This window comes from Chelon labrosus (genome assembly GCF_963514085.1).
Source record: "Chelon labrosus genome assembly, chromosome: 5".
NCBI lineage: Eukaryota > Metazoa > Chordata > Actinopteri > Mugiliformes > Mugilidae > Chelon > Chelon labrosus.
This window is the reverse complement of record NC_140341.1, coordinates 29800609-29816751: the sequence shown is the minus strand read 5'-3', so window position 1 is coordinate 29816751 and position 16143 is coordinate 29800609. Positions and strand designations below refer to the sequence as shown.

At 39.2% G+C, this 16143-nt stretch overlaps 1 protein-coding gene across 2 annotated transcripts; it reads right to left on the bottom strand.

Annotated features, from left to right (window-relative positions):
- pms1 (PMS1 homolog 1, mismatch repair system component) lies at positions 1 to 16067 on the bottom strand. Of its 2 annotated transcripts, XM_084545281.1 has the most exons (13): positions 15624 to 16067; positions 14775 to 14918; positions 13525 to 13707; positions 12281 to 12383; positions 11588 to 11751; positions 8713 to 8829; positions 6476 to 6598; positions 6203 to 6349; positions 5218 to 6053; positions 2721 to 3191; positions 2421 to 2551; positions 721 to 881; positions 1 to 629 (listed from the first exon to the last, which is right to left on the bottom strand). In XM_084545281.1, exons 2-13 carry the CDS (start codon positions 14904 to 14906, stop codon positions 429 to 431), a joined length of 2769 nt encoding a protein of 922 aa, XP_084401407.1. In that variant the 5' UTR covers positions 14907 to 14918; positions 15624 to 16067; the 3' UTR covers positions 1 to 428. The 2 variants fall into 2 exon arrangements, with proteins under 2 accessions (XP_084401407.1, XP_084401408.1); XM_084545282.1 differs by lacking the exons at positions 14775 to 14918; positions 15624 to 16067 and having other exon boundaries at positions 13508 to 13579.
- Positions 16068 to 16143: the final 76 nt, after the last annotated feature.

Here is a 16143-nt window from a genome sequence, read left to right as displayed (position 1 = left end):
GCTTTTGGAAAGAAATCAAGTTAGGGAGTCAGATGTCACTCTGCAGTTTGAAGACTGTGGTTGTTGTTCCAAGAAAATGTAAAGTATGGAAGAAATTGTTCTATAGATCTAAACATTAAATGTACTAAACACTCCCTGAGTGCCAGTCTACATACTGTATGAACTAGGCTGGTTATCCAAAGGCACACAATTGCATGCATTATTATATATATGTTCTTCATAAGTCAAGTTTCATAGGTTGGAGTGTGTGATTACACCCATTCCAGACTCACTATGTGAATAACAAACTTGATCCAAATGTGGAAAAATATGTTTATTTCATATTCATATTTATTTCAAATTCTTTTTGTAACAAAAGTGATCAACCTATTGAGAATTATGAGCATTAAAACGAGGGCGCTGATTTAGAGACATTAACAGTAAGTTTGTTACAGCTCTAAAGGCCTCAGCAGAGACTTCGCTTCCTGGTCTGTAGAGGGGATGTCAGATAGTTGTTGGAGAAATGGTCGTCCGTGGATGCAGCTCCGGTTGGTCTCACACAGTTGCTGTTCCATCCGTACAAGGATTTCCTCCACGTCTTCCCTAGGTAAACTTGTAGGCAGCTGACGGACAAGTCGAACTGCTTCACCCTGTGGGGTGACAGAATAAAAAAAATGTCATGAAACAAAACAAAATACTACGTGGAATCTATTGTTATTCTTAATTCATAGCATCGCTCACTTGTAGGTAGTTTGCAACTTTGAGTGGCCGGCACTCTTGCACAGTCCTGGCCTTTCTGTGAAGAACTGCAGTCAGGATCTCCCTGAGGTCCTCTACACCGAGGAAAGGCACGCAGTCTGCCATTGCTGTCACTTCCAGATGTCTCTCAGCTGACATGAGGCCTGGCCAAAACAAGCAGAAAACAAGGATTAATATACTCCAGACGCTACTACTATCTCCAGGAAAGAATAATAAATAAATATGGTAGTTTTACGGCTGGACTGACGACCAAGTCAAACAAGCCAAGGGCCAAATGGAGTGTTAAATGACTAATAGAAGCCCCAGCAGACTGGAAGGAAGTTGTCTTGAAGAATGATGACTTGTCATTTCATGAGGAAATAATGAATATCAGGCAAAATTTACATTTCTAATACATAACTTCGGAATCAAAAAGACAGAAAAGCAAAGAAAAACCTGTAGATACAGAGAGTTATATTATTTGTTGAATATACGATATCTATGATGGTTGCGTTGCCTGCATTGCCTATATAGTTCAGTACAATTTCTGTTAAAATTAGACATTAACAAATGACGTCCTAATCGGCATAGTTGCGATATTAATTCGGATGGTTATTCATTTAAGAAAAAATTACATTGTACATACGATTTTTTTCCTTTTGGAAAATAACAAATTTTCAAAAATACTAATAAAAGCTATTCAGCAGCTATTGTGTAATGAACAATCATACGGCGCTACTTTCAGTCCCATGCACACCCACAGAGGCTGGCAGTGCCAAATGAAAATTCCTAAAATTTCTTAAAGGGCAACCATTCTCATCACCTGCACACTGGGGTACAAACCTACTGTGAGACCACGCTGTCGGGCAGACCGCCAATGTCAACTGAGGTGAACCATTCCAGCAACAAAAACAACCAACATTCACAGGACACTGTACACCCCTTTGCAAGCAAACACACATGTAATCTCAAAATAAAGATTTAAAAGTTGGAAAAAACTGTTTTACATGAGGGAGGTGTTTGGTGTTATTCTCACACTGTTTACTGTAAACACTACCTTTGCTTCTGACGTCAGTTAAAGTCCACACATGGTGCAACTACACTAATAGACACTGCAACTATTACAACAATCTGCCAGTCTAGACCTATCAATACCACAACCATAAGTGTAACCCCCCCCCCAAACAACTCATTGAGAAAAGCTATTACTTTGTTTTTGATTGACTGTCACCACAACATTGGAGTAGAAAAAGAGAAATAAATAAATAAATAAATAAATAAAACATCTAAGCTTATCTTTTTCCTTCCCATATACCGCATGATTTACAAAATCATGTCTCCCAAATTCTTATGTTATTGTTTAACATGATGGATAACTTGTGAAGGAATGGAAAGTTGTCCTCTTATCCACAACTAATAGGTTACAGAGAAACTATCAGAAATAATTGCCTGTAATCCAGTTACATGGACTGTACGTTTGACATTTCTAACTGGTGAACTATGACATTAATGATGGAGAACAGCTCAAAACATTTAAATACCTCTAAACGGTGTGACTCAAAAAAGAAAGATTGGCTTTTAGACTGATTAGGTTTGTTATCAGCAACCCCACTCAATCAATCAGAACATGCCATATAATTAATAGCTGACTAGATGAATGTTCAATCGATCTTCTATATAATAGACTATTATTTAGATTGTACCTGGAGTCATTTTTATTTTAAACCCATTAGCCACAAGCCTTGGATCAGAAAAGAGGGCCCCTCCATTCAACTCAGGGGTTTGTTTCTCCATGTTGCACAAAGCCTCAGTATATTCAGCTCCCCCTAGATTTCTAGGAAAGAGAGACAAGATGATGTTTAACATACAACAGCAGTGTATTAGATGGTCCTTAAAAAAAACAATGGCCAATGATAGAGTATATGTGTATACAGAAATTGGATGAGTGTGCAGTTTTAAAAAGGAAAACAGTCAGGGTTGGCACTTTGCTGGTGATACATTACCCATCTGTTAACTGTATAGGGCTCTGCAGACTCACTGCTGGAAGTATATTATTCTCTAGAAGTCTTTTAAACAGCAAGGCTTCCTCCACTCGAAATGGGTTTAACAACATGAGCTTCTGACCACATAAAATGACCCAGGCACTCTGAGAGGCCAGGCGATTTACAAGACGGAGGCCCCGTGGTGCTGCGCTGTTCTGGGATGAGAGGCGCTGAAGCTGCAGCCGAAGGGCAGCCATGCTACAGGGGAGGAGGTCTGAGGGCTTAGTTGCAGGGTTCTTTTCTTTCTTCTTTTTCGGCTGTGCAGAGAAGAGCTCATCCAGCAGCTGCTGATTGGACAGTGGGGCCTTGCGTTTCTGACCCACCATATGGCTCTTTGGTGTGTTCACACTGGGCTCTCTGGGGCCTTCGGTTGAGACCAACTTGGTCCTTCGGTCGTGGTGTTCCAGGTGTTTTTTTGCCCTCTCCTCATACCTGTAAAGTTCAAAAAGTCTTTTAGAGTTGCAGCAGCAGTGACAGCTGTCTTTGTTAATAAGTCTATTACAAGGTCGCAGCCCAAAAGAAGTTCAAATGCCAAGGTTAAAATTGGCACAATCAAACCCACTATATGGGCGAGACAAACCACTTTAGTAATCCTGAATAGAAATCAGTAACATTCTACTCTATAGATGACAGTTGACTAACACCCGCCCTGCTCTTCAGCCCAAAAAGATGTTTTATAATAGCTTAAATGGAAACTACTTAGCCTGTTGTGTTGTTACACTGTCACTAACCACAAGTGCACACCTGTGGTTAGTGACAGTAATCATTTTCCTTGACTTACTGTATCCATAACATGAAATACAATTTCATTTGTATGCTACCTCAGGAGGGGTGAGCTGGAGATGTTAGGCACATCACTGCACTCTAGATGGATGCCAACTTGCCCTGAAACCTTGTGCATGTGTGTTAGAATTGTAACCTGAGGGAGAAAGTTTTTTTGTATTTTGGTGCAAAGTCACTTTACTTGTTTTTCTTTCAGATTAAACTGGTGATTCTATACATGCTGCCTTTATGTGACAACTGGAATTATAGCTCTTTACAAAAAGCTCTTCAAACCGGTTAAGTTTAATGCAAAGATGGGGACCAGAGGGGCCAGAGGCTGCTTTTCTCAGCAAAATAGTTATTTTCTACTTATGTTTCAGTATATCTTCATATGCTAAGCATGATATCATACACTTCAGCAGCCTATTATTCAAATGACCTGCTTAATGAACTTGTGTAACTGCAATTCCTAGAAGTGGTGTGCCACTTAACAGTGGCAGTAAGAGGAGCCAAGTACATGCCCCATCTTGTTTCATGGAGGATTCTAAACAGATGTCTTTTTCCATACACTCTTCCATACCTTATATGAGGCCCCAAATGCTGCTGATACACATTTTCCAACCTTGCAATTACTTTAAATTGGTACGCAGTCATCTAATGTAATTAGGGTGAAATGCTTTCAGCACAGTATAATGGTGTTATTCCATGATGCGAACTGAGCAGATAGATATCCGTAGATAGAACAGTTTGCACTTTCTCTTACTGGCATGCCCATGTGCATCTGCACTATTTAGAAGTTATGACTACTTGACAAGATTTATTTTCATGCAACATTGTGATGTTGATAGGTGCACATTTTTTGTAATTTTTGGTGTACTGCAATCATGGTTAGTGGTCAGAGAAACAGCTTTGAGCCGTGTGGTCACTGGCTCAATCCCGTCCATGTCTATTGATGAGGTGCCTTGAACAAGCTCCTAAAAAAAATACCCAAATTGCTCCTAGGGTATCTTGCATGGCTGCCCTCTTGGACAGGTTAGGAAGAAACTCCTTGTACGTACACTTACATGGTAAATCAAACTTATTTGATTTGATTTAATCATAAATGTGCACATTCATCATATCACTGTGTTTTTTTGTTTGTATCCTAATAATGCTTTTCTTGACTTACCTGCATTAATGTAAATACTTTGACTCAGACCTGAATGATGATCAAACACAAATGCTCACTACCTTCGATTGTTCGGTGTCAAGACAGTTCTTGTGGTGTGAAGATGTGTCAATCCTGACATACTGTAAGTAGGTGAGGTTTTGTGTGAAGCTAGAAATGGGATATTTAACTAATTTAACAATTAGAAAAGAGTAAATACAAGTTCATATGTATAATACATTCGTGACACTGCTTTAGGTCAGGTCTCAGAAAAGTGAGATGTTAAATCTCTGGATAGATGTCATACTTTGGAAACAGCAGATATTTGATCATTAGTAATACCTGCTGTACAGCGGAGATGTTTTTTTTACCTAACCCCTTCTATTAGGCACAGTTGTCTGGAAATTAGAAACACAGCTCATATCAATAAAATTTCCAGAGTAGGCTTTTCACATGCAAATGACAGGTAAGAATTTCCCCCTCTGTCTGCCTTGCAAATAACAAGAAATGGAAACAACTGCTTGGAAAGGTGAAGGTCTGGAAACTCACTTCTTACGGTCTTCCTCCCTCAGATTTTTCCACTTCTCGTGAACAGCAATGCTGATATCCTGCAGACTGGCTGTAGGTTTCTCCGCGAGGACCTCGGCTCTGGCCTGCTTCTCAAATTGGGCAGCAGGAGACAACGGTGCCCTCAAGGCACGGTTGCTGATCAGGTCATAGGCTGTCAGAGCAGCTCGCTTCTCTGTTATGGCATTGAAAATCTTTTTGGTTGAGGTGTTCTGACTCTCTGGCTTGTCTGAGTCTAAATGGCTAAGCTCTGAGGGTTGATGTATTTTGACAGGCTGCAGGGGTTCTCGTGATAAAGGGTCAGTCAGAGCTGTCCCCCGGCTCCAGTCCTCAGCTAATATTTGTTGTGTGCTTGTTTCGGCAAGTGACCCTGCATTGTCCACACGTCTCTCTGGAGACATGGTGACTAAACCAATTTCTGTTGTTTTAGTGCAGCTCTGAGCCATTTCTTCATTATAAAGACAGACGTTAGAATCAGGCTCAACTGGGGTCTGGTTGACAATCCAGTCGTCCGCTATAGAGGACGAAGAGCTGTTGTTTGAAGTCTGGCGTTTCAGTGAAGCTTTAGTGCTTGCCATTGACAGAGCTGTGTCACCATGTTTAGAGACAGCTTTGAGGACATTATCATGGTGGTTGCTGAGGTTATTATCTTTCTCTCCACTTTTCTCATTTTCCAGCTGTGAAGCGTCTGTCTGCAAAGGACTAGATGATGAGAGAAATGTCTCATGTCCGAGCTGCTTCTCAGCTTGGAAATCAGTGTCAGGCCGAAAGCCATAGAGAGAAACCAACAATGCCTCTACTGCAGTCAATACAGCCTCCTAAATATCAGACAGATAACAGATGATTAAAATACTTGATGGCATAGAATGCTGAAGTTTCCTGTATCATCCTTACAGATTGTGACAATATGCACTAACTACTCGACTGACTTTAACTGAATTTTTTTTTTTCAGAATATTATGGTTACCTTGTTATGAAGAAGAACTTGGGTCTTGTCCGGTGTTAAATTAACGTCCACTGAAGAAGGTGAAACTGTAATTTTAAGCATGAGAATGGGATACCGATTTCTGCCCGGGTCATCCGGATACTGAGCAGTGTAGCGTTGTCGCAACAACTGATGAGGCACATAATTGTACCGGTTTACAGGGAAACAAAAGAGAAGATTGGTGTTAGATACAAAAAATGTATACTGTACATATTAATTGGACAAGAGCTGTTGTGTTATCCAAATTGACTCTACCTTCATTACTTCCTTTTGCTGGACAGGCCTGTCATTCACAAATATGAAAGCTCTGTCAGGGCTAGATGAGCTTGTAGAGGAGTAATCTGCACCAGGCTTTGGGAAAAAGCCATCTAAAATAATCTGAGGAAAATAAAGGAAGGAAGAAAATGGATATCATGCATCAAATATCCAAATGCTGTGTCCTACACAAACAAGAGAAATACAGGAAGGAAATCTTATACTAAATAACAAATAATCCTAACATATAAAAATTTGCTTTTTTATAAAAATTGCTAAATTCGACTGGCAAGATTCTGACATGGTATGTCTTAGATACCTGGACACTGCATAAACTAGTAAATATTATATTTTCAGTTAGGATGGCATGCTTGACCCATTTCACTGGCAGCACAGCTGCACAGCTGAGAATGCAGCCATCTATTCTTGTTGTACACGAGAATCGGTCACACCATACTGTACATACAGTACACTGTCAGACCATAATGAGGGCACCTATGTTTCCAAAGAAAATGACATTTAAGCAACTCACTTCATCTTAAAATGCCACAATTTTAATGTGTAAAATTTATATATACTAGATTGGGGACGAGGCAGGTAAGTTTGTTGTTTCCTCTTAAATGTATTTACATGCAGGCTTCACTATGAACATTTTTCTATTAAAATCTCAACCATACAACATGACCTTTCACCCAGAATCATGCCAGAGGGAGTTTGTCATGAGTAAAAACTGATGACTCAACATTAAACTGAACAACTGCACTTAAAACTCCATTAGAAACGTAAGCTAGTAAGAAATGATGGAAAGCTATTAATGTTCTACAGATTGCAAGTGGTGAAAAGCTATGGGGTTTTTTTTCCACATGGCCTAATTGTTAGCAGCAACACAAGGCAATGAAGTTAATGAATGGACTGCTGTTTGAGGTCGGGGCACATATGCTTCTCTCTATTTCTGCTCATTAGGGTCACTTTATGAGAGTACAAATGGCACCTCTGGCCCCAAAGGGCCTCGGCTATGTGTTGTCAAGCTTCCAGAAAGAGTGTCACATTTTGTTCTGCAGAGGATTAGCTCTTACAGCTCTCCCCAAGACAGACTGAAGAAAGTTTCAACATGGTTGCCTTGATCACTTAGCTTTGTTCTTCAGGACAAGGAGGAGAAAAGTTCTCTTTCATTGCAACAGGGAGTAAAAGGAAAAGGTGAAAGGTTGTTCTCATAACTGGGCACCAAGCAGCAAAATAACAACAATAAAGGGGAAAATGAGAGAGAAACAGGGTGAAAAGGGCTGCTCCATATCTGTCAGACTAGATTAGTTGGGAGCCTGACAGCAGGTAGGAGCCACATGACACCTACCGTGACCAAGCAGAAAGTTACAGCTCAACAGCAATTCAATTACGATCAGCACAGTAAAGCTTAGCTAACAAAAATCCCTCACTCCTCATCAGGAAAGAACTCAAGAGAAAAGGGCACAGAAATAGTTGGCCAACAACCAACTGACCACATTTGCTGGCTTGAGACCAGGCGTTGATGATGAGGTTATTAGCTCACAGTCAAGTATAAGTGCATTTTCTCATTTGCTTTACAGAAATGATCCATCTTGCCCATTAAATGCAGTATTGACACTTAAAATTAGACTCCTCTAAAAGAAGTGGAACAAATAACTCATAATCATTTATTCATTAAAAGTGTGGCTTATTTCAGGCTTGGTTTCAAATACCTGAAATGTATATTGTATCTGATTTAGACAGAAAATGAGTTTAAAAGACATGTCATATTAGAATGGATATGTTGACACTGAGCTTGCACAGTTAGAAGGAGGAAGGTGTGTGTGCTATGGACATCAACTGTAAAATGCCTCCATAGTGAAGGTCAAAGTGGCATGAGAGACACAGTATGAGAGCAAAGACCACTAGGTGTGCTCATGAGTTGGGAGGGGCAGCATGACGCTCTGTGCCATCTTAACTGTGCTATGTGTTTGTGACACCATCAGAGTACGGTGCACACCATCCCGTCCCTTCATATTCACAGCATTAATTGTTACAATACTAGACGGTGACTTTACACAACCATGACTATGATAGGAATCCTGCACACACGAGTTCTACATACCATGATATGACAAAATAGAGTTTTTACATTTCTTACCCTGACTTATGTGAAGCGTTTAACTAATGTATAAGTAGATTTTCTGCTAGAATAGAACGCACAAACAAACTTGTGCAATTTCCCCTTAACTAACCTCTGGTTGCTCTTGGAGATGGTGGCAAGGAATCAAGCTGGCAACAGCACTGGGTCCCAGTGTAGCAAGGAGGGCACTTCTGTTATCGGCCACCTTGGCTTTCTGCCAAAGCACCACCTGGAACAATATGACCACCAATATACTTGTCATTAAATTCAACATGAATGGCAGTTTGGCTAGATCAGTTTGCATTACAATTTAGGGCTGGGAACATTGATGATTAGGTATTTAATAGTAAACCATACCATTGTAAGAGACCAGCAAGAACTGTGATTCCAAAAAATGCAGTCAACAATGAACTTGATTCTGTATTTCTGACAGAGAAGTTGTGTCTACCAGTAAATATGTCTCCAGGGTGTTGATTTCTAAAAGCACACACTCTGTTGGAGGACATGTCTCAGATATTAAATGTACAATCTGGCACATGTAAACGGATAAGTCCTGTAAAGAGTTCTTGAAGAAGCTGTGAAACATGACACAAGTCAAATAGCAGAGCTGGAGATAACGGATAGGGGCAAGTGAGTGCTGATTGTACAAAATGGCTTCACCACCCTCTCCTGACAATCCTTGAAATTGATTTCTATAAGTTATGTGGTGGTCGTGTGCCCCCTCCTTGACCTACTCCGCCTTTACACGTCTGTGTACAAACTGGCTGCAGCCTGAAACTCAATCTGGGGTCAAGCCCACAGCTGCGTTGAGCAACTTACTCAGGCGTCATAATCAGCCAAATCAGAAGAGTTCACAGTCTGCCATATTTGTGTTTGGGGCACCTGACAGCTATGCTTAGCTGTGGTGGGAAAAGGGGCGTCTAATTGCTAAATAATTCCACCGCTGATGTTATGTAAGGAAATAACACAAAATAACTGGCTTTTTCTTTACTGTGACCAACTGTATTCTGCACAAGACAGAGACAGGTGATAAAAAGGAACATCCCACAACAGGTCTGAAAACATGGCAAAACTAAATGATTGTAATTTCAACATAATTATGCTTAGTCAAGTTAGAACAAAAAACTCTTCAAAAACTGCACATTTTTGCAATTTACACCACTCAGAATTGATCTGGAATTCATTAATTGTTCTCAATGACTTTACTTTTCTGTCAATATCAGTAAACCCACACATTACACATATATTTATGTCTCTTATCTAGCATTTGTTTTATGAGTTTTTCTAACAAATATAAAATGATCAGATCAGATCAATGATCTGATGAATGACTGGTATATGCATATTATTATTATAGTTTAAATAGACAACAATGGTAAATTTGCAACTTCTATTTTTAAAATCACACGTATGCCAAACTAAACATTTTCCCTTAATAGCCACATTCCCTTAATAGTACATTCTATTGTTTGCTTAAGATTTTGAGTTATTATAAATTTAATAACCAACACTTTTATCAACCCCATGCAGTGTTTACCTCTGTCCAGCACAGAGAGCTCCTTCCATCACATTAGTCAGTGTGTCCTTGGCTTGATAAGTTTTTAGTCTAAGAGTTTCTAAAATGCCTCTACAAGCCAAATGAATATTTTCCATCACAAGCAACAATTTCACAGCTCAGTGACTCGCATTAGCACTGACAACAAAACAACAGGGGATGGTGACAATTTTTGTCTTCAACAAAGTCTTTGATTAATAGTTTACTGGAAAAGCTTCTTAGTATTTCTTTCAAACTCACCTCCCTGCTTTATTTAGAGGGACATAAACAAAAGATGCTATGCTCGCCTAACAGCTATAAGTAGAGAAAACTATTTACATTTTACAATCCTGAAATATTTCACATTATGGCAACTGAAATGTCAACAAGGAAATTGGATGGACTATAGCTGGCTTTTTGTATTTTATATTCCACATCTCTTGTTGTTTTATGTTTTTTTTTTTTTTTTTTTTTTGCATTTAGTGGCTCAGAATGTCAGATGACACATGCTAAACTTTGGATCACTATCATATGCTTAATCAACTGCTCAATAAAGATTGATTAAAAATATAAGGATGCTGTGCAACAGATCAAGCAATAAACCTCTATACTGCTGCTTTGTGTAGATTTATTCTTAGTTAACAGTTTTGTCATGCACATTGTTGCTGTTATTATACATTATCCTGTTATAAGCAATTGTCATTATTGTTCACAGCAGTGGTAGTTCCAGATGTTGTAGTAGTATGAGTAGTAAAAAGTATTTAGGAACAGGGAACATCCTTCAAACCAGCACAATGTTATTCATAATAAGATATAAATAAAGTTTTATGAATTTGCACAATCTGACAAAGTATGTGATCTTACAGGAGATTTCATTCCTTTCACGCATGTCAGTGTTGTTAAAATCGCCACACATACAACACTATACAGTGAATGTTAGGCATATTGTCAAAAAAACTAAAGGGGTAATCATCTAACTTTTTCATGTAGGGAAATAAACAGAAGACTAACGAGGACACCTAGTGGCAGAATGAGGAGGACCTCATTTGGAACAACAGATTTAAATAAGGTTGGATTATATTATCATTCTCACTTTTAGCCATAGTTTTAATTCAGTTGTAAAGATAGTAAAAAATTAAAATCATGCTGCAGTGCGCTACACTCACACTGTATAAATTCTTCTTTAATACAGAGCAGAAGCTTGGATTATGCTTTCACCAGCCTTTGTGATGTCTGTCACAATATTTTCCAGTGGTGAAACATTTTCACTGAAGAAAAGAAGCGCTGCAATGCCTAGACTTCTCACTCCTCTCCTAAAACTGAATTCACTCACTTTGCTCTGTCTATCTTCAGACTCCAGCCTCAAAGTTTACTTTGCATGTAGCACTACTTAGTTATTCACATTTTCTGCTCGTTTGTTAAATATTCCATGAAGTGAGGAGAAGTATCTGACCTTATTGTGAACAAGCATAAGTCTCAGTTCAGGTTTTATAATGGCGTAGGCCATCAGCAGATCCTGCACTTTCTTTAGTTCCTCCTTGCACTTTCTAGTAGAGGAGTAGTACTGTCTTCTCACTGGAAGATTCTTGAAAAGCTTCATCACACTCACTGTTGTCCCTGGAAAACACAGAGTATAGGTTAACAAATAGAATACAGAACTTTTACTGGAAATTATAGGTCAAGGTGGCATTGTTCTGAATGTTTTCACAGTAAAACACTTAAAGATCCACCCATACAATCTGTATTTTCCTTCACTATGACACTATGACTTCATATACATGATAAGTCTTCAGTTTATTATGAGTGCTGCCTTTCCTTTTTCCCTCATAACAGCATTATATCCACTGACTCTAAAACATGGTTCTAACTGGTTTTCCTGATAATAACAAATCATGTACTCTTATCACATAATAGTAATAGAATAATAGCACAGACTATATTGTGACTACTGGCTGATCTCACGAATGGTCTCAGTTTTTCAGCGACATTGTAACTGTTGCCAAATCGGCAGGATAAGAATGTATTCTGCCATCCCAGCATTCAGAATGTCAAGACAGCTTCAGAGTTATACGATACGTTTCATTCATAAAAAACACCCCTTTGTTTTGTTGGTCACTACAAGAATTATTCAGTTATCATGACTTGCCTTGGCCTAGGTGAGATGGCTTCTGGGAAACAATTTTTCCTCCAAAGTCAAGCATATACTGGGTGCTGACGTCATCCTCCTCTGTCTTTGTGGTAACAGCCACCTGAAAGGAAACAGGACAAAACATCAGGTTTATCCACACTGTACAAATAAATCTAATGGGACTGAGACCTATATACACACATGGACAAAACTGTTGGTGCCCATACGTTAAAGAAAGAAAAACCCAGTGGTCACTGAAATAACTTGAAACTGACAAAAGTACCAGTAAATAAAAAAAATTACTGAAAATGAACTAATAAAACTCAGGCGTTGCTTTTGAATTATGGTTCAACAAAACAAACTAACAAAACTGGCCTGGACAAAAAGGATGGTCCCCAGAAAAGATTGAAAACAATCTGACCATAAGGACATTGTGGTTAAACTAAGGTGTGTCCTGTAATCAACTTGTAATCAGTCAGTCTGCCTATTTAAGGGGTGAAGAGTAGTCACTATTCTGTGTTGCTGTTTGAGCCAAAATAGATTTAATGGAAGACAACCATGGAGAACTCCACTGTTGGGTTGGAATTTGCCAAAATGCATATTGACAAGCCACAAAGCTTCTGGGAGAATGTCCTTTGGATAGATGAGAAAAAACTGGAGCTTTTTGGCAAGTCACATCAGCTCTATGCTCACAGATGCAAAAAGGGAGCATGGAGTTATGTGCTGGGGCTGCTTTGCTGCATCTGGCACAGGGTGTTTTGAATTTGTACAGGGTATAATGAAATCTCAAGACTATGGAGGTATTCTGGAGCAAAATGTGCTGCCCAATGTCAGAAAGCTTGGTCTCAGTCGTAGGTCATGGGTCCTCCAACAGGATAATGACCCAAAACACAGCCAAAAATAACCAAGAATGGCTAAGAACGAAACATTGGACTGTTCTAAAGTGGCCTCCCATGAGCCCTGATCTAAATCCTATTGAACATCAGGAAGAAAATGAAACATGCAGTCTGGAGAAGGCACCCTTCAGGCCTGAGACAGCTAGAGAAGTTTGCTTATGAGGAGTGGGCCAAAAGACCTGTCAACAAGTGCAGAAGTCTTATTGAGAGTTTCAGAAATTGAGATTGCGGTGATTGGTTGTGCAACAAAAAACTAAGTAAAGGGTACCATCTAATTTAGACATTAGAGATACCATTATATGTGTGCATATAGGATCCATTTGCATTATGTCTTTTGATATAACCTTACAATTAAATTGTTCGCACCTCAGCAACAGCGCAGATAGAGCCCAGTGCTTCCCCTCTGAAGCCATATGTTTCCAGATGGTCCAGGTCTTCGTGGCTGCAGATCTTTGAAGTGAAATGTCTCACAGCCATTACATGAGTGTCTACAGCTTTGATTCCGAGGCCATTGTCACGCACCTCTATCCGGTCCAAGCCATAGTTCTCCTGAAGACAGTCAATCCAAGTCAAGAAAAATATTTTTTATTCAATGATATCTTTTCAGCAGTGCATCACTTCACAACCAGCTTTACTACAAATTCATTATCCAGATTTCATTGCTAAGAATACTGACAAAAGTAGCTATACAGGTTCTGACCGGTGGTGCTCCATACTACTCATCTGTGGTTATGGTGTCATCAACCTACCCAGTCTTCATGGCCTGAAGTTATCCACTCCTACCCGAATACATCTTTGTCCAACCTACCCACGATACCGCTTATATTCGATCATTATAGCAACTAACTGACACCTGTAATAGAACTACAGCTGTCACTAACGGTTTATTTATATTTATTAAAAAGTATAACTTCTCATTTCACTGTTTCGCAGATGATTTACAAATTTATCTGCCAATACAGACAAACAGCCACCACAGAGTCCAGACCTTAACCCCATTGAGAATCTTTGGAATGTGCTGGAGAAGGCTTGGTGAAGCACTATTAAATGCTACTGACGGTGCCAGTTTATATAGGCTAAACATATCTGCAGCACACTGTATTTAAAAACTCATGTGTTTATGTTCACTTCTGTTGTGTTCTATTAGGTGAGATCGTTACTGTGGTTGTAGTGTGTGTTTTTATTCAGTTAATGCACCATGCGAGAGACGGAAGTTAAGCTAGAGTTGGGAGTTTGCCCAGTGAGAGCTGCATATTAGAAGTGTCAGACTGACGGTGTTTATGGCGTTGGTGTAGGCTATGGTTGACAGTAGCCTGTGTTCAAGCTTCAATTACCTTGCAGAAAAGACTTCGTAGCTTCCAATATACACGCTACAATATGTATTCAGGTCAAGAATATAGACGCCATTGCTGTTAATGTGTCACGTCATCAACTAATTGACGTCGACTGGATTTTCACCATATTAGTCGACTTTAAAAAAAAAAAAAGTTCAACCCCTAGCGTCTTGAGAAAATTTGTATTGTTAATGGTGCTCTATAAAGAAAATTCAATTGAAATGAACTTTATATGAAATAAATACATTTATCCTTTCGGAATTTGCAGTTCTGACACCTTACCAGTTTAACATCCACACTCGAAGCCCCAGCATCCAAGGAATTTTCTATTAGTTCTTTCACAACATTTATCATGGAAGTGATGACCTGGGAACTGGATAGCAGTCGCACAGTGTCTGGTGGCAGTTCCTTCATGACTCCAGGTAACTGTGGAGAAGAAGTCTGATTTTAGTCTGTACTTGTCTGTCTGTGTGTTGCTGAGGACATGGGACATGGTTGGATCTAAATTAGAAAACTCTTTCTTTTGTGACCAGTGGCACCAGACTTTTTAAAGTGGAAACAACCACAGAAAATTATAGGCTCTTTTAAACATATGCATGTCTCGTACTAAGAAAACGATATGGGTATGCCAAATGTTTTTGAATGGAGTGTCTTAACTGAAAAAACAAACTGCAAAACCAGTTTTATCTAACTCTCATGGAATTAAAATATAGGCATTGGAATGATAGCAAATTGTGATGTCAGCAACATATATGTAGATGAGCTTCATTGTTGATGAACTACAATGCACTGAGCAGTCAGGTGTAATAACATATAAAGCAAATTAATAGATTTCAGTAATTAGCACGTTTGAACTTGATGTACTGTTGTAGAATACAGAAATAAAGTTAAAATTTTACAAAGCTTTAACGTGGCGTGACTTCGCAGCAGCAAGTGACACTTGACAGCCAGCCTCATAGTATCCCATAATATCACTGATGACCCAGACAGGTCGAACCTTATAAGAATATTTTACCTATTGAAATTATTCATTTTATAGTGTGTAAACTACATCTGCATTTTAAATACCACTTAGCTGCCATACGAAACAGCGAAATTGTCATATTTCAAAACAACATTTAGCAAACTTACCTAACATCACAACACGTCAGCTAACCGCTCAGCAACGTATGTAATCTGTCCAGACTCTTTAGCTTACAATTAAAACTCAAAGTTTGTGTAAACTTGAGTGAACGACTCCAAAAAAATCACAAAATCAATAATAACCGTTTTTAAATTAGCAAGTAAAATTCTGACTTGCACAAACCCCTTTCGTCCGACGTTCCTGTTGAATGCTTAATAACAACAGGCACGAGCCACACACGCCGGAAACGACCCGATTCCCGCCCCCTTAGTTGAACGTTGATTGGTTATAAGTGACGCGAGGGCGGGTTTCTGAATAGCTATACGGATTTCACTACCCTGAGTTTAACCTAGCAGGTGTAACATTTTGCCAGGATTCGAAAAAATCACTATCAACCAGGACTCAGTCAAGTTGTAATTAATGTGAATTTTAAACACAGGTAATACAGACATGAACACATACCAATAGCGGCATAGAATTTGTTGTGAGCGGGCCACTGCCTGAGAAGTCAAATTCGGGTATTAATAT